This window comes from Pseudophryne corroboree, chromosome 6, assembly GCF_028390025.1.
Source record: "Pseudophryne corroboree isolate aPseCor3 chromosome 6, aPseCor3.hap2, whole genome shotgun sequence".
NCBI lineage: Eukaryota > Metazoa > Chordata > Amphibia > Anura > Myobatrachidae > Pseudophryne > Pseudophryne corroboree.
Window position 1 is genome coordinate 201,898,293 of NC_086449.1, and position 25,863 is coordinate 201,924,155.

The 25,863-nt window shown below is 47.5% G+C and overlaps 1 protein-coding gene across 1 annotated transcript in view; it reads right to left on the reverse strand.

Annotated features, from left to right (window-relative positions):
- Positions 1-25,416, reverse strand: part of PDCD7 (programmed cell death 7) — a 51,292-nt gene extending 25,876 nt beyond the window's left edge. Inside the window, exon 1 of the mRNA XM_063925636.1 lies at positions 23,196-25,416. Within this exon, the coding sequence (XP_063781706.1) occupies positions 23,196-25,364 (2,169 nt within the window). The 5' untranslated portion in view covers positions 25,365-25,416. The remainder of the gene's footprint in view (positions 1-23,195) is intronic.
- Between the last annotated feature and the right edge of the window lie 447 nt (positions 25,417-25,863).

Below are 25,863 nucleotides of genomic sequence, written 5' to 3' on the forward strand. Positions count from 1 at the left end.
TCTGCCAGAAGATATTTATGGACACGACAGTGGTCAGGTGATGCGGATTCCAAACGGCATATGGAAGTATTGCCGTATAAAGGGGAGGAGTTATTTGGGGTCGGTCTTTCGGACCTGGTGGCCACGGCAACAGCTGGAAAATCCACCTTTTTACCCCAACTCACCTCTCAGCAGAAAAAGACACCGTCTTTTCAGCCTCAGTCCTTTCGTCCCCATAAGGGCAAGCGGGCAAAAGGCCAGTCATATCTGCCCCGGGGTAGAGGAAAGGGAAAAATACTGCAGCAGACAGCCTCTTCCCAGGAACAGAAGCCCTCCACCGCTTCTGCCAAGTCCTCAGCATGACGCTGGGGCCTTACAAGCGGACTCACGTGCGGTGGGGGGTCGTCTCAAGAGTTTCAGCGCGCAGTGGGCTCACTCGCAAGTGGACCCCTGGATCCTACAGGTAGTATCCCAGGGGTACAGATTGGAATTCGAGACGTCTCCCCCTCGCAGGTTCCTGAAGTCTGCTTTACCAACGTCTCCCTCCGACAGGGAGGCAGTATTGGAAGCAATTCACAAGCTGTATTCCCAGCAGGTGATAATCAAAGTACCCCTCCTACAACAGGGAAAGGGGTATTATTCCACACTATTTGTGGTACCGAAGCCAGACGGCTCGGTGAGACCTATTCTAAATCTGAAATCTTTGAACACTTACATACAAAGGTTCAAATTCAAGATGGAGTCACTCAGAGCAGTGATAGCGAACCTGGAAGAAGGGGACTATATGGTGTCCCTGGACATCAAGGATGCTTACCTTCATGTCCCAATTTGCCCTTCTCACCAAGGGTACCTCAGGTTCGTAGTACAGAACTGTCATTATCAGTTTCAGACGCTGCCGTTTGGATTGTCCACGGCACCCCGGGTCTTTACCAAGGTAATGGCCGAAATGATGATTCTTCTTCGAAGAAAAGGCGTCTTAATTATCCCTTACTTGGACGATCTCCTGATAAGGGCAAAGTCCAGGGAACAGTTGGAGGTCGGAGTAGCACTATCTCGAGTACTGCTACAACAGCACGGGTGGATTCTAAATATTCCAAAACCGCAGCTGATCCGACGACACGTCTGCTGTTCCTAGGGATGATTCTGGACACAGTCCAGAAAAAGGTGTTTCTCCCGGAGGAGAAAGCCAGGGAGTTATCCGAGCTAGTCAGGAACCTCCTAAAACCAGGAAAAGTGTCAGTGCATCATTGCACAAGGGTCCTGGGAAAAATGGTGGCTTCTTACGAAGCGATTCCATTTCGGCAGATTTCACGCAAGAACTTTTCAGTGGGATCTGCTGGACAAATGGTCCGGATCGCATCTTCAGATGCATCAGCGGATAACCCTGTCTCCGAGGACAAGGGTGTCTCTTCTGTGGTGGCTGCAGAGTGCTCATCTACTAGAGGGCCGCAGATTCGGCATGCAGGATTGGATCCTGGTGACCACGGATGCCAGCCTGAGAGGCTGGGGAGCAGTCACACAGGGAAGAAATTTCCAGGGAACGTGGTCAAGTCTAGAGACTTCTCTCCACATAAATATACTGGAGCTAAGGGCAATTCACAATGCTCTATGCCTAGCAAGACCTCTGCTTCAAGGTCAGCCGGTGCTGATCCAGTCGGACAACATCACGGCAGTCGCCCACGTAAACAGACAGGGCGGCACAAGAAGCAGGAGGGCAATGGCAGAAGCTGCAAGGATTCTTCGCTGGGCGGAAAATCATGTGATAGCACTGTCAGCAGTGTTCATTCCGGGAGTGGACAACTGGGAAGCAGACTTCCTCAGCAGGCACGACCTCCACCCGGGAGAGTGGGGACTTCACACGGAAGTCTTCCACATGATTGTGAACCATTGGGAAAAACCAAAAGGTGGACATGATGGCGTCCCGCCTCAACAAAAAACTGGACAGGTATTGCGCCAGGTCAAGGGACCCTCAGGCAATAGCTGTGGACGCTCTGGTAACACCGTGGGTGTACCAGTCAGTGTATGTGTTCCCTCCTCTTCCTCTCATACCCAAGGTACTGAGAATTATAAGACGGAGAGGAGTAAGAACTATACTCGTGGCTCCGGATTGGCCAAGGAGGACTTGGTACCCGGAACTTCAAGAGATGCTCACAGAGGACCCATGGCCTCTGCCGTTAAGAAGGGACTTGCTTCAGCAAGGACCCTGTCTGTTCCAAGACTTACCGCGGCTGCGTTTGACGGCATGGCGGTTGAACGCCGGATCCTAAGGGAAAAAGGCATTCCGGAAGAGGTCATACCTACCCTGGTCAAAGCCAGGAAGGAGGTGACCGCACAACATTATCACCGCATTTGGCGAAAATATGTTGCGTGGTGTGAGGCCAGGAAGGCCCCCACGGAGGAATTTCAACTCGGTCGATTCCTGCATTTCCTGCAAACAGGAGTGTCTATGGGCCTCAAATTGGGGTCCATTAAGGTTCAAATTTCGGCCCTGTCGATTTTCTTCCAGAAAGAATTGGCTTCAGTTCCTGAAGTCCAGACATTCGTCAAGGGAGTACTGCATATACAACCCCCTTTTGTGCCTCCAGTGGCACCGTGGGATCTCAACGTAGTTCTGGGATTCCTCAAATCACATTGGTTTGAACCGCTCAAATCTGTGGATTTGAAATATCTCACATGGAAAGTGACCATGCTGTTGGCCCTGGCCTCGGCCAGGCGAGTGTCAGAATTGGCGGCTTTGTCTCACAAAAGCCCATATCTGATTTTCCATTCGGACAGGGCAGAACTGCGGACTCGTCCCCAGTTTCTCCCTAAGGTGGTGTCAGCGTTTCACCTGAACCAACCTATTGTGGTGCCTGCGGCTACTAGGGACTTGGAGGACTCCAAGTTGCTAGACGTTGTCAGGGCCCTGAAAATATATATTTCCAGGACGGCTGGAGTCAGGAAAACTGACTCGCTGTTTATCCTGTATGCACCCAACAAGCTGGGTGCTCCTGCTTCTAAGCAGACGATTGCTCGTTGGATTTGTAGTACAATTCAGCTTGCACATTCTGTGGCAGGCCTGCCACAGCCAAAATCTGTAAATGCCCATTCCACAAGGAAGGTGGGCTCATCTTGGGCGGCTGCCCGAGGGGTCTCGGCTTTACAACTTTGCCGAGCTGCTACTTGGTCAGGGGCAAACACGTTTGCAAAATTCTACAAATTTGATACCCTGGCTGAGGAGGACCTGGAGTTCTCTCATTCGGTGCTGCAGAGTCATCCGCACTCTCCCGCCCGTTTGGGAGCTTTGGTATAATCCCCATGGTCCTGACGGAGTCCCCAGCATCCACTTAGGACGTCAGAGAAAATAAGAATTTACTTACAGATAATTCTATTTCTCGTAGTCCGTAGTGGATGCTGGGCGCCCATCCCAAGTGCGGATTGTCTGCAATACTTGTACATAGTTATTGTTACAAAAATCGGGTTATTATTGTTGTGAGCCATCTTTTCAGAGGCTCCTCTGTTATCATGCTGTTAACTGGGTTCAGATCACAAGTTGTACAGTGTGATTGGTGTGGCTGGTATGAGTCTTACCCGGGATTCAAAATCTTTCCTTATTGTGTACGCTCGTCCGGGCACAGTATCCTAACTGAGGCTTGGAGGAGGGTCATAGGGGGAGGAGCCAGTGCACACCACCTAGTCCTAAAGCTTTTATTTTTGTGCCCTGTCTCCTGCGGAGCCGCTAATCCCCATGGTCCTGACGGAGTCCCCAGCATCCACTACGGACTACGAGAAATAGAATTATCGGTAAGTAAATTCTTATTTTTCTTTTCCTAAGATGCCACTGTTTCGCAGATATTTGTATAGTCATAGATTTGTTTTACTTAAGTACAGTGCATCCAGAAAGTATTCACAGCGCTTCACTTTTTCCACATTTTGTTAGGTTACAGCCTTATTCCAAAATGGAATAAGGAGATTTATGGTAAGAACTTACCCTTGTTAAATCTCTTTCTGCGAGGTACACTGGATTCCACAGGGAATAACATCAGGGTGTAGAGTAGGATCTTGATCCAGAGGCACCAACAGCTAAAGCTTTGACCTTCTTCCCAGGATGCATAGCACCGCCTCCTCTATAACCCCGCCTCCGTGCACAAGAGCTCAGTTTGTTAACCAGTCCAATGCAGTAGCAGGTAAGAGAGACGACAACAGTTAGTAGCCACAGACATCACAATCTCACGACAGGAGAAAGTATCAGCGGCTAATGCCTTACCTACCCAAAGAAACCAAGTGCGTCAGGGTGGGCGCCCTGTGGAATCCAGTCTACCTCGCAGAAAGAGTTTTAACAAGGGTAAGTTCTTACCATAAATCTACTTTTCTGCAGCGGGATACACTGTATTCAACAGGGAATAACATCGGTGATGTTCTAAAGCAGTTTTGTCTGTTATCCATGCAGCGGGCACAAGAACCCGGCGTCCAAAGGAAGCATCATGGGAGGCGAAAGTATCGAAGGCATAGAACCTTATGAACGTGTTCACTGAGGACCACGTAGCCGCCTTGCACAATTGTTCTAGTGTCACACCACGGCGGGCCGCCCAAGAGGGTCCAACAGACCGAGTAGAATGGGCTTTGATAGTAGCAGGAGCTGGAAGACCAGCCTGTACGTAAGCTTGTGCAATCACCATTCTAATCCATCTGGCCAGCGTCTGCTTATTTGCAGGCCAGCCACGTTTGTGAAAACCAAACAGTACAAAGAGAGAATCAGACTTCCGAATGGAGGCAGTTCTCTCCACATAGATACGGAGAGCCAGTACTACATCCAAAGACCGCTCTTTGGAGGACAATCGGGAGAGTTAAGGACTGGAACCGTAATCTCTTGGTTAAGGTGGAATGAAGACACCACCTTAGGAAGATAACCAGGGCGCGTTCGAAGAACTGCCCGGTCATGGTGAAAAATCAGAAAGGGAGACCTACAGGATAAGGCACCCAAGTCTGAAACCCGTCTAACCGAAGCAATAGCTAGCAAAAACAAGACCTTAAGTGTAAGCCACTTGAGGTCCACAGTCTCAAGAGGCTCAAAGTAAACGGAGCCTCTTGTAGGGCATTCAGCACAACCGACAAATCCCAAGGAGCCACAGGAGGCACGTAGGGAGGTTGAATCCGTAGAACACCCTGAGTGAACATCAGGAAGAGTCACAATTTTTCTCTGAAACCACACCGATAAGGCAGAAACATGTACCTTGAGGGAGGCCAGACGAAGGCCTGAGTCAAGGCCTCGTTGCAGAAAGGCCAAAAGATTGGCAGTACTGAACTTGAACGGATCGCAATTCCTACGGGCTCACCAGGTGAAATAGGAATTCCAGACCCTATGATAAATCCGAGCAGAAGCCGGTTTATGGGCCTTCAACATCATTTGAATAACCGCCTCAGAAAAACCTTTGGCCTTCACAACGGAAGCTTCAAGAGGCACGCCGTCAAGTCCTGGTAGACACAAAGGCCCTGAACGAGGAGGTCTGGGTGCTGTGGAAGTAGAAGAGGACACTAACTAGAGACCCTGGAAGTCTGAGAACCAATGTCGTCTGGGCCACGCAGGAGCTATTAGAAGTAGGATTCCTCCTTCTTGCTTTAACTTCCTTATTACCATGGGCAGGAGTGACACCGGAGGGAACACGTACAGCAGCTGAAAGTTCCATGGAATTGCCAGTGCGTCCACGAACGCTGCTTGAGGATCCCTTGTCCTTGCTCCGAAGACCGGAACCTTGTGATTGTGTCGAGACGCCATCAGGTCTACGTCTGGTAGGCCCCACTTGTCAATTAGGAGTTGAAATACTTCTGAATGAAGGCTCCACTCTCCGGCGTGTACATCCTGACGACTAAGGAAGTCCGCTTTCCAGTTGAGGACTCCCGGGATGAACACGGCAGATGGCGTTCCGCCAAGTGAAGAATCTTTGACACTTCCATCATTGCCATGCGGCTTCGAGTGCCGCTTTGATGATTTATGTACGCCACCGTGGTGGCGTTGTCTGACTGTACCTGAACAGGACTGTTCCGTACCAGAGGCAGGGTGAGTGCAAGGCGCGGATTGATAATGGAGGTTGCCAATAGCAAACCGCAGTTATTGCTGGTGCGACATGGCAATAGGAATATGCAGATAAGCATCCTGTATATCCAGGGATACCATATAATCCCCCGGCTCCAAAGCCAGAACAATAGAGAGGAGAGTAGCCATACGGAATTTGGATACCCACACCAATTTGTTCAAAGACTTGAGGTCGAGAATGGGCCGCGAGGACCCATTCGGCTTCAGGACTAGGAACAGCGTGGAATAGTACCTGCTGCCCCTCTGAGACAGGTGCACGGGTACTACCACTCCTGTGTCCAGGAGGGATTGTACCACCACTTGCAGAGCGTTTGCCTTTGTCAGATCTGAAGGGATGTCTGTTGAGCAAAACTGACGAGGGGGACGTTTCTTGAAGGAGATGGCGTGCCCTTGAGTGACGACTTCCTGTACCCAGGCGTTCGAAGTGGTCTTTAACCAAGCCTGATCAAACCCTAGAAGTCGGCCTACCACTCTGGGGTCCCCCAGAGGGAGGCCCGCCCCGTCATGCAGCCGGCTTCTCAGATTTGTAAGCGGGCCGACGGGTGGCCCAGGCTCGTTTAGGCTTGGGCTTACCGGGCTTGGTAGTGCAAGGCTGTTTCGAGTAACAATATGGGAGAGGCATTGTTTCGCATTGTCAGGAAAGTTGGACGGTAGTTCCTCCTCCACCTCCTGAACCCAGGCCGTAAATGCCTCGGCAGCTCATGAGGCCGCAATAGTGGGTCTATGCACTGCTCCTGCCAGAGTATAAATAGACTTCAAGCAGCCCTCAACACGTTTATCCGTCGGATCCTTCAGAGAAGTGATGGTAGTGACTGGTAGAGCAGAGGATACCACCATCCGTGCGACATGCGAGTCCACTGGAGGCGGTGTTTCCCAATTTTTAGTCAGCTCCGCAGAGAGAGGATAGCGAGCAAGCATCTTCTTATGAGGTGTAAACTTTTTCCCTGGATTTTCCCAGGATTCCTGACGTATGTCCACTAGGTGGTCAGAATGAGGTAAAACCAGTTTGGTCACCTTCTGACACTTTCACAAAAAACAAAAAACAAAAAAAAAAAAAAAACACGTTGTTGTCCTCCGTTTGGGGCGTTTTAAATAACTGCAGCTGTTTCCTTTATCTGCGGCAGATCAGCTCACACTGCCCAAATGTCAAACATGGGGAAAGAAGGATCAGATCAAAGAAAATCACAGCGCTGTTTCCAATAGGCCAAATCTCACAGGAAAGATATACAGTCCAAATTTCTTCACGTATATAAAGGACACTGTACCACATCGGTGTAGATAAAAGATAATCCTTACTTTTATTTCAAACATCCATTTAAAAGTCTTTTTGTGCAGACACAGGGCAATCTTGGCAAGAGAAGCGGTACAAGCGTTGGATTTCAGATATACGTAATGGAGCTCACCAGACCCTCAGGACGCAGTTGATAATCGCGGTGCTATCTGTTACAGGTTTTGCTCACCCGCAGTTGTTATCCGTACACCGCTAGCTGTCCTTCGGTCACGGACCCTCCAGGCGCTGCAGCCGCCTCCACACTCCTCCGCTCTCCCCTGTTAGATGCTCCCTGCTGCACGCGGTTAAATGACCAGGTTCACCTACGGCTGCCGACGCGTTTCTAGTCTTTCTACCCTCTGCGGGTCTTTGTCGAGGCACAGGTGAAACTGGTCAGTTTGCAGATTTTATACCATCCCCCAAGAGTCTGGTGTGCTCGTTCCTAGGTACTTTAATACAGATTACAGGGCTTACTTAAAGTCTCTCTATGAAATCCTTCTAAAAACACAAGCAAATATAAAAACATAGGGAGGTTTTCTTACAGGAACCATTTTATTTCAAAACTCCCGTTAAGGCCCCTCGGCTGTAGTGTCTTTAATTCTTGTATCCACCACATCTCCTTTCTAGCTAAGGCTGCAGCTACATCGTTTCTCCTCCAATTCCCTTTCACGTGGTCAATTATTTTACAGCTTATTATACTATCAACAAAACATTCATGAACTTCCCTACAATGTGCTGATAAACAATGATTTTCCAATCCTTTTTTAATGTTCTTAACGTGTTCACCCATCATTATCTTGAATGGGCGACTAGTTCTTCCCACATACTGTTTCATACATTTACACTGTATCAAGTAAACCACGTTGCTACTGCTGCATGTTACAAAGTGTTCAATTTTGTACTCTTTTTTTTGTAGTATTGGATACAAAGGTTTCTATTTTACCACCTTCCTTGCTCTAAAAGTGCCTACATCCTACACATAAACTGCATCTATAAAAACCTTTTGATTTAATCCTAGTAATCATGGTAGGTTTTGGTGCAATTGCACTTTTCACAAGGCATGATTTTAAATTCGGGGCCCGTTTATATATAACTCGCGGTTCATTAGGGAGTATTTTTTCTAGAGTGGGATCTGTTTTTAAAATACCCCAGTGTTTGTTCAAAATGATTTCAATGTCCCTGTACTCACTATTAAAATGTGGTTATATACGACACGTTCTTTTTTAAAGACACACTATGTACAGCGTCTAGGGACTGCGATGGGTACGAGATTCGCCCCCAGCTTCGCGAACATATTCATGAATATGTGGGAGGAGCAATATGTGTGGGGCGAGCTGGGGGCGGGTCTCGTACAATACCACCGGTACATAGATAACGTGATTTGTGTGTGGAGAGGTGGAGGGGAGTCTTTAAGGCATTTTCAGGATGAACTGAATAAGAATGATTTCGGTGTACTTCTAACATTCACTAACAGTGAAAAGCAAATTAATTATTTAGATTATACTGTTTATATAAAAGAACAAACCATTGCTACAAAGAATTATAATAAACCGACCGATAGTAACTCTTTTATTAATAGGATGAGTAACCATCACCCAAGCTGGTTCCGGGGGGTTCCGGGGAGCCAATTCCGACGCCTGAGGCGGAACGGTTCCGAGAATATGGTATATAAAGAACAATCATTGCAAATGAAGGAACAGTTTTTAACTAAAGGGTATAGTCGGGAGAGTTTGGATAATGCATTAAATGATGTAGAAAAAATAGAGAGGGATACCTTATTATGTAAGACTTCAAAGAAGAAAAGGGAAGATTACAATGTGTCGTATATAACCACATTTAATAGTGAGTACAGGGACATTGAAATGATTTTGAACAAACACTGGGGTATTTTAAAAACAGATCCCACTCTAGAAAAAAATACTCCCTAATGAACCGCGAGTTATATATAAACGGGTCCCGAATTTAAAATCATGCCTTGTGAAAAGTGCAATTGCACCAAAACCTACCATGATTACTAAGATTAAATCAAAAGGTTTTTATAGATGCAGTTTATGTGTAGGATGTAGGCACTTTAAGAGCAAGGAAGGTGGTAAAAAAGAAACCTTTGTATCCAATACTACAAAAAAAAAAAAAAAAAAAAAAAAAGTACAAAATTGAACACTTTGTAACATGCAGCAGTAGCAACGTGGTTTACTTGATACAGTGTAAATGTATGAAACAGTATGTGGGAAGAACTAGTCGCCCATTCAAGATAAGGATGGGTGAACACGTTAAGAACATTAAAAAAGGATTGGAAAATCATTGTTTATCAGCACATTGTAGGGAAGTTCATGAATGTTTTGTTGATAGTATAATAAGCTGTAAAATAATTGACCACGTGAAAGGGAATTGGAGGAGAAACGATGTAGCTGCAGCCTTAGCTAGAAAGGAGATGTGGTGGATACAAGAATTAAAGACACTACAGCCGAGGGGCCTTAACAGGAGTTTTGAAATAAAATGGTTCCTGTAAGAAAACCTCCCTATGTTTTTATATTTGCTTGTGTTTTTAGAAGGATTTCATAGAGAGACTTTAAGTAAGCCCTGTAATCTGTATTAAAGTACCTAGGAACGAGCACACCAGACTCTTGGGGGATGGTATAAAATCTGCAAACTGACCAGTTTCACCTGTGCCTCGACAAAGACCCGCAGAGGGTAGAAACGCGTCGGCAGCCGTAGGTGAACCTGGTCATTTAACCGCGTGCAGCAGGGAGCATCTAACGGGGGAGAGCGGAGGAGTGTGGAGGCGGCTGCAGCGCCTGGAGGGTCCGTGACCGAAGGACAGCTAGCGGTGTACGGATAACAACTGCGGGTGAGCAAAACCTGTAACAGATAGCACCGCGATTATCAACTGCGTCCTGAGGGTCTGGTGAGCTCCATTACGTATATCTGAAATCCAACGCTTGTACCGCTTCTCTTGCCAAGATTGCCCTGTGTCTGCACAAAAAGACTTTTAAATGGATGTTTGAAATAAAAGTAAGGATTATCTTTTATCTACACCGATGTGGTACAGTGTCCTTTATATACGTGAAGAAATTTGGACTGTATATCTTTCCTGTGAGATTTGGCCTATTAGAAACAGCGCTGTGATTTTCTTTTATCTGATCCTTCTTTCCCCACCTTCTGACACTTGAACCTAACAGGTTTCTTAGAAGCATCCAGAGGATCGGAATCGTCAGTGATCTGAAGAATCAGCCTGATGGCCTCCAGGAGATCAGGCACATCCACTTGAGAAACAGATTCCCCATCAGAAACATCAGTGTCTGAGGGATCAGTATATGCGCCGTCTTCGTCAGAAGATGTATCCGGCACAGGAGTGGTTTGAGAGGAAACAAGGGCCCGCTTAGAGGGCCCCTTGGCCTTAGGTGGGCGGGGGTCAGTTTTCTGTTTTGCCATAGTCTGATGAAATTGCTGTAACTGAGAGGACAGAGCATCTGCCCACGGTGGGTTAACGACAGGGACAAAATGTGGCTGCAGAGGAACAGGTGGTCCCATAGGGAGTGTGCTATTAGCCACCAGCTTACTCAGCAAGGCAGAGAAAGTAGCCCAAGGTGGGTCCTGATGGGCCCCCATTGCTACAATCTGACTGGGGGGCAAGGAACCCCCAGCAGTGGACCCCTCGGCTGCAATATCCTCTAATGGGTCCGTGACATCAGCACCGCGCACTGCGGGATCGTCCCCGAATCGTCACCCTGCGTAGCCGTCATGATATGGAGGCTAAACCCAGAGCAACACAGTACAAGAAATGCAGAAAGAAATACCCCACAAGATTCCCTGTGCAATGTAAAACACAAACAGAGGATCCAAGGGGTATGCGGTGACTGGAACACACAAGGAAAAATACTATTTCAGTATATCCTGTGAAACGCCTTAATTACACTAAAAACCCTGATGCACTTAGCGCGCGCGCCCCCCCCCCCCCCCAGGGTATAGAATATAGGGATAGCAGTAGGAGTGGGATACACGGAATAGATATATCACACAGCAGCTATATGCACACACACGCAGTCACATGTGGTTCCGGTATGAATGGTCGACCATGTTATGGTCGACAGTCATTAGGTCGACCACTATTGGTCGACATTGACATAGTCGACATGGACACATGGTCGACACATGAAAATGGTTGACACGTGAAAGGTCGACACATGAAAAGGTCGACATGAGTTTTTTAACTTTTTTTGGTGTCGTTATTTGCGTAAAGTGACTGGGAACCCCAATTAGTGCACCGCTTCGCTCGCCATGCTTCGGGCATGGTGCCTTCGCTCCGCTACCGCTTCGCTCGGCACAGATTACCGTTCCAATCGTAGTCCATGTGTATCGTAAAGTATGGAAAAGTTCCCCAAAAGAAAAAAAAAAAGAAAAAAAACTCATGTCGACCTTTTCATGTGTCGACCTTTCATGTGTCGACCATGTGTCAATGTCGACCTAATGACTGTCGACCATAACATGGTCGACCATGTGAACGGATACCGTCACATGTACAATGCAGAAATAATGACAAGCAATAAACTGCACTGGAGTAGCAATACTAAGTAATAACCAGTAAAGCTATATATGTCTAGAGATATAACAATGCACAGTAAAGACCAGGGGGTAAATTTACTAAGATGGGAGTTCTATTTAAGATGGGATGTTGCCCATAGCAACCAATCAGATTCTATTTCTCATTTTTCTAGCACCTTCTAGAAGATAATACCTGGAATCTGATTGGTAACTATGGGCAGCATCCCATCTTAAATAGAACTCCCATCTTAGTAAATTTACCCCCAGATGTATATCACAGGGGTACTTGTACAAAATAACCCTGACACAATGCACTATTTCTTAACTAACACTGCCAAAATGCATGTAGAATACTTAAGTGTCCTGTAAATGCACAGCGCTGTAGAACAGGCGGATTTACAGAGGATGATTTGCCCATGCCTCAGCATGTATTTATGCCGCCAAGCTGCAGCAGGAGGGGGGGGGGGGGGGGAGAGAGAGAGAGAGAGAGAGAGAGAGAGAGAGAGAGAGAGAGAGAGAGAGAGAGAGAGAGAGAGAGAGAGAGAGAGAGAGAGAGAGAGAGAGAGAGAGAGAGAGAGAGAGAGAGATAGCAGCTCCAGGGCGGGAACGCTTATGTAAAATGGCGCCCGGCGCTGGGGGAGGGGCTACAGGCCAGAGAACATCCCCCTTGCTGGGCTTCCACCACCAGGTACTGCGGGCCGCATGAAACGGGTTATTACCCGATCTGTGCCCTGCCCTGGTGGTCTAGTGGGGTCCCTGTACTAACACAGGGCGCGGACCGCGGTTTGCGGCGGGTCCCGCCTGGGGGACCCTCTTACCGCCTCCTTGTACGCGGCCACACGATCCTGAAGAGCTGTGGCGAAGTGTGTGTGTGCCTGACAGAAACCGGAGCCTCCGCCGCAAGTACCCGGCAACCCGGGCGCGGGAGTATGCGGCGCCGCTGGGAGAGGTGATGGAGCAGCAGCCAGCGATGTCAAACTGACACCCAGCACTGGCTGCTGCCCTTGAAGTCTTCTTTCTTCAAAGAAAAAGCTCTTGTCAGGGCTGCCAGGAGGAGCCCTGCTGTTGAGATGCCTGATAGTGCAGACACCAACTACAAACTGAGCTCCTGCGCACGGAGGCGGGGTTATAGAGGAGGTGGCGCTATGCATCCTGGGAAGAAGGTCAAAGCTTTAGCTGTTGGTGCCTCCGGATCAAGATCCTACTCTACACCCCAATGTTATTCCCTGTGGAATACAGTGGACCCCGCTGCAGAAATATTATTTTTTCCCCTCAAAATTCTACACACACTACCCCATAATGACAATGTGAAAAAAGTTTTTTGCTAATTTATTAAAAATAAAAAACTAAGAATTCACATGTACATAAGTATTCACAGCCTTAGCCACCAAGCTCAAAAATGAGCTCAAGTGCATCCTGTTTCCACTGATCATCCTTGAGATGTTCCTACATCTTAATTGGATTCCACCTGTGGTAAATTCAGTTGATTGGACATGATTTGGAGAGGCACACACCTGTCTATATAAGGTCCCACACTTGACAGTGCATGTCTGAGCACAAACCAAGCATGAAGTCAAAGGAATTGTCTGTAGACCTCCGAAACAGGATCGTCTCGAGGCACAAATCTGGGGAAGGGTACAGAAAAATATCTGCTGCTTTGAAGATCCCAATGACCACAGTGGCCTCTATCATCCGTAAATGGAAGAAGTTCGGAACCACCAGGACTCTTCCTAGAGCTGGCCGGCTGTCTAAACTGAGCGATTGGGGGAGAAGGGCCCTTGTCAGGGAGGTGAACAAGAACCAGATGGTCACTGTCAGAGCTACAGCATTCCTCTGTGGAGAGAGGAGAACCTTCCAGAAGGACAACAATCTCTGCAGCAATCCACCAATCAGGCCTATATGGTAGAGTGGCCAGAAGGAAGTCACTCCTTAGTAAAAAGTAAATGGCAGCCCATCTGGAGTTTGCCAAAATGCACCTGAAGGACTCTCAGACCATGAGAAACAAAATAATGGTCTGATGAGACAAAGATTGAACTCTTTGCCGTGAATGCCAGACGTCATATTTGGAGGAAACCAGGCACCGCTCATCACCAGGCCAATACCATCCCCACAGTGAAGCATGGTGATGGTAGCATCGGTATCCGGTCTCTAGGTCGACCACTATTGGTCGGCAGTAACTAGGTCGACAGGTCAAAAGGTTGACATTAGTTTCACAATTTTTTTATTTTTTGAACTTTTCCATATTTAACGATCCACGTGGACTACACCTGGGAATAGTAACCTGTGCCGAGCGCAGCGAGGCACCTTGCCCGGAGCATGGCAAGCGAAGCGAGCCATGCGAGGGGACATGGTGCACTAATTGGGGTTCCTGGTCACTGTACGGAGAAAAAGACACCAAAAAAAAAAAAACAAACCCTCATGTCAACCTTTTGACCTGTCAACCTAGATCATGTCGAACTAGAATCCATGTCGACCTAAGTGTGGTCTACCTTCCATACCACACCAGGCAGCATCATGTTGTGGGGATGTTCTTCAGTGGCAGGAACTGAGAGACTAGTCAGAATAGAGGGAAAGATGAATGCAGCAATGTACAGAGACACAGCGGATGAAAACCTGCTCCACTCTTGACCGCAGAGTGGGGCGACTGTTCATCTTTCAGCAGGACAACAACCTTGCAAGACTGTAATGGTTAGCATTACTGCGTCACAGCACTGAGATTCTGGGTTCAATACCCATCATGGCCCAAACTGTGTGGCGTTTGTATATTCTCCCTGTGCTTGCATGGGTTTCCTTCCACAATCCAAAAATATACTAGTAGGCTAATTGGCTCCCAACAAATAAATTAACCCTAGCGTGTGTGCGCATGTACATGAGCAGACTAGATGGGTAAAGTGTTTCTTATCTGCTGTCAAATTCTATGTTTCTATGATTGTTCTGAAGGTGCTCAACTATTACGAGGAATTTAACTCCCCCGCGGAAAGATTGAAGCTCAAAGAAATGCATTTATTTCCCTCTAATAGTGGTCACATAAGGGCAGATCCTGTAGCAAGAAGACTGGGTTGGGGCTGAAATGCTGGTGGCAGGAATGACAGTGGTCAGAATACCGACCACGGCACCCTGCTGTTTAGAATACAAACAGGGGTCGGGTAAGCATTGGATCGGGATCACAGCTGTCGGTATGCCGGCAGCAGCATTGTGATCTCCATTTGGGATGCCGGCATTCTGTCAGTGTCGGGATGCCAGCGTCGGTATTTCGATAGCCAGGATCCCGGAGTCCACGTGGGGGACAAAGCTGGATGAGATGCAGCCGTTCTGAGCTTTGGTCAAAAGCCTGGACCAGAGGATGCCTTCCCCTCCCAAACTATTTTCCAACATTTTAAAAGTACTTAAAATTATGGAGGTTAGGCACTAGGGGTGGGGGGGATTTGGAGTTTAGATTTAACACTAGCTGCCACCCCAGGAGAGTTATGATTATGTGCGTGTGGTTTTGGAGAGTTGCTTGTGTGTCCATCACATAAGCAAGCCACCATTTCTTGCTTATAAGTATAGACTATTTCCCAAATGTTTTTTATTTTTTACTTTTTTGGCAGTGCACTTTTGGAGATAATCATGATCAAAAATTTCAGTTTCAATTTGGAAAAAGGTTTTCCTCACAAAGCCTATGGTGTTGTAAATCATAGGAAAGGGCATTAAAAAAAAAAAAAAAAGGTAAAATAAGAATTTACTTACCGATAATTCTATTTCTCGTAGTCCGTAGTGGATGCTGGGACTTCCGTAAGGACCATGGGGAATAGCGGCTCCGCAGGAGACTGGGCACAAAAGTAAAAGCTTTAGACTAGCTGGTGTGCACTGGCTCCTCCCCCTATGACCCTCCTCCAAGCCTCAGTTAGGATACTGTGCCCGGACGAGCGTACATAATAAAGGAAGGATTTTGAATCCCGGGTAAGACTCATACCAGCCACACCAATCACACCGTACAACCTGTGATCTGAACCCAGTTAACAGTATGATAAACGTAGGAGCCTCTGAAAAGATGGCTCACAACAATAAACAACCCGATTTTTTTGTAACAATAACTATATACAAGTATTGCAGACAATCCGCACTTGGGATGGGCGCCCAGCATCCACTACGGACTACGAGAAATAGAATTATCGGTAAGTAAATTCTTATTTTCTCTGACGTCCTAGTGGATGCTGGGACTTCCGTAAGGACCATGGGGATTATACCAAAGCTCCCAAACGGGCGGGAGAGTGCGGATGACTCTGCAGCACCGAATGAGAGAACTCCAGGTCCTCCTCAGCCAGGGTATCGAATTTGTAAAATTTTGCAAACGTGTTTGCCCCTGACCAAGTAGCTGCTCTGCAAAGTTGTAAAGCCGAGACCCCTCGGGCAGCCGCCCAAGATGAGCCCACTTTCCTTGTGGAATGGGCTTTAACAGATTTTGGCTGTGGCAGTCCTGCCACAGAATGTGCAAGCTGAATTGTACTACAAATCCAACGAGCAATCGTCTGCTTAGAAGCAGGAGCACCCAGCTTGTTGGGTGCATACAGGATAAACAGCGAGCCAGATTTCTGACTCCAGCCGTCCTGGAAACATATATTTTTAGGGCCCTGACTACGTCCAACAACTTGTAGTCCTCCAAGTCCCTAGTAGCCGCAGGCACCACAATAGGTTGGTTCATGTGAAACGCTGAAACCACCTTAGGGAGAAATTGAGGACGAGTCCTCAATTCTGCCCTGTCTGAATGAAAAATTAGGTAAGGGCTTTCATATGACAAAGCCGCCAATTCTGAGACACGCCTGGCTGACGCCAGAGCTAACAGCATGACCACCTTCCATGTGAGATATCTTAATTCCACAGTGGTGAGTGGTTCAAACCAATGTGATTTTAGGAACCCTAAAACTACATTGAGATCCCAAGGTGCCACTGGTGGCACAAAAGGAGGCTGTATATGCAGTACCCCCTTGACAAACGTCTGAACTTCAGGCACTGAAGCCAGTTCTTTCTGGAAGAAGATCGACAGGGCCGAAATCTGAACCTTAATGGATCCTAATTTTAGGCCCATAGACAGTCCTGCTTGCAGGAAATGCAGGAAACGACCCAGTTGAAATTCCTCTGTGGGGGCCTTCTTGGCCTCACACCACGCAACATATTTCCGCCAAATGCGGTGATAATGTTTCGCGGTTACATCCTTCCTGGCTTTGATCAGGGCAGGGATGACTTCATCTGGAATGCCTTTTTCCATCAGGATCCGGCGTTCAACCGCCATGCCGTCAAACGCAGCCGCGGTAAGTCTTGGAACAGACAAGGTCCCTGCTGGAGCAGGTCCTTTCTTAGAGGTAGAGGCCACGGGTCCTCCGTGAGCATCTCTTGCAGTTCCGGGTACAAAGTTCTTCTTGGCCAATCCGGAGCCACGAGTATAGTTCTTACTCCTCTCCTTCTTATGATTCTCAGTACTTTGGGTATGAGAGGCAGAGGAGGGAACACATACACCGACTGGTACACCCACGGTGTTACCAGAGCGTCCACCGCTATTGCCTGAGGGTCCCTTGATCTGGCGCAATATCTGTCCAGTTTTTTGTTGAGACAGGACGCCATCATGTCCACCTTTGGTTTTTCCCAACGGTTTACAATCATGTGGAAGACTTCTGGGTGAAGTCCCCACTCCCCCGGGTGGAGGTCGTGTCTGCTGAGGAAGTCTGCTTCCCAGTTGTCCACTCCCGGAATGAACACTGCTGACAGTGCCACCACATGATTTTCCGCCCAGCGGAGAATCCTTGCAGCTTCTGCCATTGCCCTCCTGCTTCTTGTGCCGCCCTGTCTGTTGACGTGGGCGACTGCCGTGATGTTGTCCGATTGGATCAATACCGACTGACCCTGAAGCAGAGGCCTTGCTTGACTTAGGGCATTGTAAATGGCCCTTAGTTCCAGAATTGCATGGAATCTTCCGAATGGAATTGCTTCGTAAGAAGCCACCATTTTTCCCAGGACTCTCGTGCATTGATGCACTGACACTTGGCCTGGTTTTAGGAGGTTCCTGACTAGCTCGGATAACTCCCTGGCCTTCTCCTCCGGGAGAAACACCTTTTTCTGGACTGTGTCCAGAATCATCCCCAGGAACAGTAGACGTGTTGTTGGAATCAGCTGTGATTTTGGGATATTTAGAATCCACCCGTGCTGACGTAGCACTACCTGAGACAGTGCTACTCCGAACTCTAACTGTTTCCTGGATCTTGCCCTTATCAGGAGATCGTCCAAGTAAGGGATAATTAAGACGCCTTTTCTTCGAAGAAGAATCATCATTTCGGCCATTACCTTGGTAAAGACCCGGGGTGCCGTGGACAATCCAAACGGCAGCGTCTGAAACTGATAATGACAGTTTTGAACCACAAACCTGAGGTACCCCTGGTGAGAAGGGAAGATTGGGACATGGAGATAAGCATCTTTGATGTCCAGAGATACCATATAGTCCCCTTCTTCCAGGTTCGCTATCACTGCTCTGAGTGATTCCATCTTGAATTTGAACCTTTTTATGTAAGTGTTCAAGGATTTTAGATTTAAAATTGGTCTCACCGAGCCGTCCGGCTTCGGTACCACAAACAGCGTGGAATAATACCCCTTTCCCTGTTGTAGGAGGGGTACCTTGATTATCACCTGCTGGGAATACAGCTTGTGAATAGCTTCCAATACTGCCTCCCTGTCGGAGGGAGACGTTGGAAGAGCAGACTTCAGGAATCGGCGAGGGGGAGACGTCTCGAATTCCAATTTGTACCCCTGTGATACAACCTGCAGGATCCAGGGGTCCACTTGCGAGTGAGCCCACTGCGCGTTGAAATTTTTGAGACGGGCCCCCACCGTGCCTGAGTCCGCTTGTAAAGCCCCAGCGTCATGCTGAAGACTTGGCAGAAGCGGGGGAGGGCTTCTGCTCCTGGGAAGAGGCTGCCTGGTGCAGTCTTTTTCCCCTTCCTCTGCCCCGGGGCAGAAATGAGTGGCCTTTTGCCCGCTTGTTCTTATATGAACGAAAGGACTGAGTTTGAAAAGACGGTGTCTTTTTCTGCTGAGAGGTGACCTGGGGTAAAAAGGTGGACTTTCCAGCCGTTGCCGTGGCCACCAGGTCTGATAGACCGACCCCAAAAAACTCCTCCCCTTTATACGGCAATACTTCCATATGTCGTTTGGAATCTGCATCACCTGACCACTGTCGCGTCCATAACGCCCTTCTGGCAGAAATGGATATCGCACTCACTCTTGATGCCAGGGTGCAAATATCCCTCTGTGCATCTCGCATATATAGTAATGCATCCTTTAAATGCTCTATAGTTAATAAAATACTGTCCCTATCCAGGGTATCAATATTTTCAGTCAGGGAATCCGACCAAGCCACTCCAGCACTGCACATCCAGGCTGAGGCGATTGCTGGTCGCAGTATAACACCAGTATGTGTGTATATACCTTTTAGGATATTTTCCAGCCTTCTATCAGCTGGTTCCTTGAGGGCGGCCGTATCAGGAGACGGTAACGCCACTTGTTTTGATAAGCGTGTGAGCGCCTTATCTACCCTAGGGGGTGTTTCCCAACGTGCCCTAACCTCTGGCGGGAAAGGGTATAGTGCCAATAATTTGTTAGAAATCAGCAGTTTTTTATCGGGGGAAACCCACGCTTTATCACACACCTCATTTAATTCCTCTGATTCAGGAAAAACTACTGGTAGTTTTTTCACACCCCACATAATACCCTTTTTTGTGGTACTTGTAGTGTCAGAAATGTTCAATGCCTCCTTCATTGCCGTGATCATGTAACGTGTGGCCCTACTGGACATTACGTTTGTCTCCTCACCGTCGACACTGGATTCAGTATCCGTGTCTGGGTCTGTGTCGACCATCTGAGGTAACGGGCGTTTTAGCACCCCCGACGGTGTCTGAGACGCCTGAACAGGCACTAACTGATTTGCCGGCTGTCTCATGTCGTCAACAGTTTTTTGCAAAGTGCTGACATTGTCACGTAATTCTTTAAATACGACCATCCAGTCAGGTGTCGACTCCCTAGGGGGTGACATCACTAACACAGGCAATTGCTCTGCTTCCACATCATTTTCCTCCTCATACATGTCGACACAATCGTACCGACACCCAGCACACACACAGGGAATGCTCTGATAGAGGACAGGACCCCACTAGCCCTTTGGGGAGACAGAGGGAGAGTTTGCCAGCACACACCAGAGCGCTATATATATACAGGGATAACCTTATATAAGTGTTACTCCCTGTTATAGCTGCTGTATTTATATATTAGCTGCCAATAGTGCCCCCCCTCTCTGTTTTACCCTGTTTCTGTAGTGCAGGGGAGAGTCAGGGAGCCGTCCTTCCAGCGGAGCTGTGAAAGAAAATGGCGCTTGTGTGCTGAGGAGAAAGGCTCCGCCCCCTTCACAGCGGCCTTTTCTCCCGCTTTTTTCAGGAAAACTGGCAGGGGTTAAATGCATCCATATAGCCCAGGAGCTATATGTGATGCATTTCTTTAGCCATATAAGGCTTTACAGTGTTTTATTGCGTCTCAGGGCGCTCCCCCCCAGCGCCCTGCACCCTCAGTGACCGGAGTGTGAAGTGTGCTGAGAGCAATGGCGCACAGCTGCAGTGCTGTGCGCTACCTTATTTGAAGACAGGAACGTCTTCTGCCGCCGATTTCTCCGGACCTCTTCGCTCTTCTGGCTCTGTAAGGGGGCCGGCGGCGCGGCTCCGGGACCCATCCAGGCTGAACCTGTGATCGTCCCTCTGGAGCTAATGTCCAGTAGCCAAGAAGCCCAATCCACTCTGCACGCAGGTGAGTTCGCTTCTTCTCCCCTTAGTCCCACGATGCAGTGAGCCTGTTGCCAGCAGGACTCACTGAAAATAAAAAACCTATTTAAACTTTTACTTCTAAGCAGCTCAGGAGAGCCACCTAGCATGCACCCTTCTCGTTCGGGCACAAAAATCTAACTGAGGCTTGGAGGAGGGTCATAGGGGGAGGAGCCAGTGCACACCAGCTAGTCTAAAGCTTTTACTTTTGTGCCCAGTCTCCTGCGGAGCCGCTATTCCCCATGGTCCTTACGGAAGTCCCAGCATCCACTAGGACGTCAGAGAAAAAGGTAAAATTAAACCACTCCCACCTCTCTAGATTAATTAGGAGAACTGCTATGGCGATTTGAAAATATTATGATTGTGCGTTTTTCACAGATTTTTGGAAACTTTACATAGCCATAATTTTGGAAACATCACGAGATATTTAAATAATATTTTGTATTTTTCTTAAGGTGCATACAAACGATGAGATTCGGGCTAACCCCGATTCTCACTAGGCACAGGGACTGTGCTTGCGATACTGACTATGGGGGTAATTCCAAGTTGATCGCAGTAGGAAATTTTTTAGCAGTTGGTCAAAACCATGTGCACTGCAGGGGAGGCAGATATAACATGTGCAGAGAGAGTTAGATTTGGGTGTGGTGTGTTCAATCTGCAATCTAATTTGCAGTGTAAAAATAAAGCAGCCAGTATTTACCCTGCTCAGAAACAAAATAACCCACCCAAATCTAACTCTGCAAATGTTATATCTGCCCCCCCCCCTTGCAGTGCACATGGTTTTGCCCAACTGCTAAAAAAATGTCCTGCTGCGATCAACTTTGAATTACCCCCATTGTTCATATCTTTCAGTGTGTATGCACCAACGATGAGCGATGCGCTGCCCCGCGCTCGTTCATCGCTGGTTCCGGCTCGTTTATGCATGCAAGCCAATATGGACAATATCATCCATATTAGCATGCAGGGCTAAGGGGCCGGGTGAAGGGGGGAGTGAAGAAATTTCATTTCTCTAGCACAGAAATAAAATAACCCACCCAAATTAACTCTTTCTGCACGTTATATCTGCCTCCCCTGCAGTGCACATGGTTTTGCCAAACTGCTAAAAAATTTCCTGCTGCGATCAACTTGGAATTACCCCCTATGTGCGATATTGGCTAAGTGTCAACTTTGACTATCTTTTCTACAATATAGTCAAAACTGACTTGCCTGCACAGTCTATCTAGGCTTGCGATACTGACTGCACATCGGCATCGGGCGATCTGCACTAACTTTTCTTACGACCACCGGCACCCCGAACACCAGGATATCATACCCAACCCATAATTACAATGGTGATTCATACACAATAGATGTTTGACACTATTCAGTGACCATAAATTAAAACACAGAATTAGGGGTATATTTACATACAGATGTGTCCACTGATATCTAGCCTCCATGCACGTTAAACAGCCCTTCTAGTCATGCCATGCCGTGATTTTGTAGCGCTGAGCGATTTTACACGATTAAACGGATATGTGGCATGCCTATATTCTATGTACAACCGCGGCTGTATCTGCATACGAAATAATACCATATTGTATGCAGATACAAGCGCAGTGGAAAACAGAATATACAGTAGGCATTCCGCCTATCATTTTACTTAGCAGAGTCTGTTTGTGCGTCTTAGTTGCATAGCAATGCAAATAGGACATTTAAAAAAAAAAAAAGATACCCAATGCCAACAAAATTTCACGGGACCTGAAGCTCACTCACACCAGGCATCTAACGCTACTTGGCATATTGAGGCAAGATGTATGAGGACACATCTGTAGTTTCTTAAAATGAAACCTGGTGGTGTTGCCCATAGCAACCAGATTCTAGCTGTCATTTGTATATTGCATCCTAGAAAATGATAGACAGAACAACACAACTTTTCAGTCTTAGAAGCTTTAGTAAATCTACCCCTGGGTGTCTATACTCCCTTATTTTTTCCAACACAGCAACTTGCATAACTCACAATTTTGAGTGAGCAGCCGCCTCACCAGCTGATCTCAAGAAAAGAGCAAAACTAATCTTAAAACTCAGCAGTCGCAGATTTATTTTCCCAGAAATACTTAGAAACTACTTCCTCAACCCTGGATGTAAACAGTGTACTGCATCTGAATCTGCGCCAAAATAACTAGTACGCTAGGATAAGGGTGTGTGGGAGGGGGGAGGGGAGAGATTTTAGGATTAGGATTCCCAGCTGCAGTCCTCTTCTGCACTCACAGAGATTAGGTTCTAAATAAATGGAATGTGCCTCTTGAAAGCTGTACACCAACTAAAAATACAATATCATGTGTATACAGCAATTCAGACAACATGAAGCTAATGTAACATTACAACTCCTCTTTAATTCTGTATCTCAAAAAGTTTGACCTTAAAAATTGTGTTTCATTCCAGGTTATGACAATCCATAATAATTTAGTGGAATGCTTCAGAACCACCTCCAATGAGGCACAAGTCTCATACTCACCCTTTTCTTCTCCTCTACCGCTTGGATACATTGTGTCCTCCATCTATCAATAGCGGCCTCCTTTTCGGAAGCACGCTCCATAGCCTGCTTTTCCTCCTCCTCGGTCGCTTGTCTTCTCCGCTGCCAGCGAAGTCTTTTCTTACGTACTCTATCTAGTTTCTTCTTCACATCTTGAATATATCCTGGCTTCTCTATGTCCTTCAGTTTCCTCTCAAGCGCTATACGAATATCACTTGCCTTTTCATAATCCAGAGTCCAAGACTCTCCTTCCTCGTTTCCATTTTCTAGAGTCTGGCACAAGGAATCGAGCTGTGACACTAGTTGCACAGCACCATATATAAGCCCACGAGCCTCTGTGATAGAAACAGACTGACTTGCACAAGTCTTGGGAGGAGGTTTCTTTCTCCGATGCGTAAAAAAGCTAGACAGCCACTGCTGAAAGCTGTCCTTATGCATTTCCCCATCTGTCCCAGATAGCGGTGCACTTTGTCTATTCAAATGCATTAAGCGGTCATCAACCTGTAGGTCTGGATTGTTATGGAGAACAAATGGGCCACCATGTTCACTAAATCTATGCTGGTTCACTAAATGTGGGTCTCTTTGCAGATCTGGTATCTCTTGATGCAAAAAAGTGACATTATGTTCATAGAAACTGTCATTTTGACTAGGAGGCTTATTCTGCACAGCTACCCTTTCAGAAGGCACATGTCCATGTCTTGGATCTTGCAGAAAATGACCATCTCTTTGATGCAAATTAAACAGATCTCGATTCTCAAACCTATCATCCTTCTGCATCGTAAGCCGATCCTGGTTGAAAACATTTTGGGGCTCATGAACTTGTGTCTGAAGAGGAGGGACTTTCAGATCACTCTCCTTATGATATCCACTAAAAACAGAGCCCATTGGAGGAGGTGCAGGGAAGGAAGGATTGGAGAGGTTTCCATGAAAAGGAGGAGGAAAGTTATGATGGCCTTGAACTACGTTATCTACAAATGGACTGATTTGTGGTGGCACAGGTTGTAATGGTGTGGAGCATTGTTGGATGATACCTGGAGATGGTGCCCTAAATGGAGTGATTTGTGGTGGCACAGGCTGTAATGGTGTGGAGCATTGTTGGATGATACCTGGAGATGGTGCCCTATAGTGGGATGCATCATTTAGCACAGGTCTGTTCACAGATGCCCTTGTATTGAATATTTCAGTCTGGGAACCTCCAAAAGGAGATATACCAGGCTTATGATCACCAAACCAGTGTGCATTTTGCTGGGGGTCACCATGTAGCAACACGCCTGTAAACGAAGCTCCATGTTGAGAACCATCTAACTGGTATCCGCGTGGTTGAGCGTCTTTTTGTTCTGAGAGGTCATGATGTAGTGAGCCATGTTGTAGAACACCAAAGTGAGCGCCTCTTGACAGGGAATTCCCAGGTTGGGACATGCCAGGTTGCTGAGTATCATGCGGAGACACTGTTACCCCGAAGCCTCTATGCTGGGCAATATCAGGCAGCCTTTCCCTTTGGCAGGATAAGTCTTGCTGAAGATTTCTGTCCTGAGCCATGCCTTGGGTTTCCCTTCTGTACTCCATTAGGCTTTGCTCGGGAACTCTGGCGTGCGGGATTCCAGTACTCGCTTTTGTATAATCCAGCATGCTCTGCTGGGGTCTCCCATGCTGGAATACACCAGAGCTTCCCTCTGAGATGCTGTTGAAGTCATGCTGCTGGCTGCCATGTTGGAGGAGATCCCTCTGCCCCCCTCTTTGCTGGGATATATTGGGCAGGGGACCTCCATTCTGCCACACAGAAGATGGCCCTCCATGCTTGGGATCACCATGTACGTTCGTTTGCAGGACGCCTGAGTGAGGGGAGATGAGCTGTTGCGGCCGCACACTTTCATGAGGTAGACCTCCATGCTGTGCGCCGCTCTGGAGCCGCTCCTCCTGCGGATGCATCCTATACTGCGGCGCCCCATGCTGGCTGAGGCCCTGCCGGGTATCTCCGCTATGCTGTGTGCGGCCCTGTGGTGGTCTGCTGTGCCGGGGCCCTCCACTGCTCCGGGCTGTCGGATACTGGGAGGCCTCACCATGAAACGTAGCCGGAAGGTTTGCCTGAGAACCGCCATAGCGGGGCCTATCCCACTGCTCGCAGCCCGTCAGCCGCTGCCTCCTCTCCATGACAACGAGGAAATGAAGAGAGGAAGAAGTCGGAAGTCACACACAGACAAACTGCAGGCTACATAGTTTGCAGCAGCGACACCTGCTGGATGGCGGAATTGCATCGGATTTTGTGCCGTTTACTTACAGAACATGCACTTTCAAGCAATTGTGACTCCTATATTTGCGTATGTCTATGTTTGTATGTATTTATTAATTATTATTATTATTTTTAATAATAAATATTAATATTAATAATAATAATGTTATTTATATAGCACTTCTCACCCAGTAGGACTCAATGGAGGAATTCAATTGATATTGCTGCCCAATCTCCCGTCTAAAGTGACGGGAGAACACAGGGACGATATTTAATTGAAGCGGTTTGTGGCACCGATTAGTGTCGGGTTTAGCCGTGTAATGCAACTAAATCCAACTTAAGTAATGGGCGTAATCGCGAAAAGTGCAGCTTGGGCACCTAAATGGGTCACTTTTTACACATTTCAGCTCGCCAGCACAG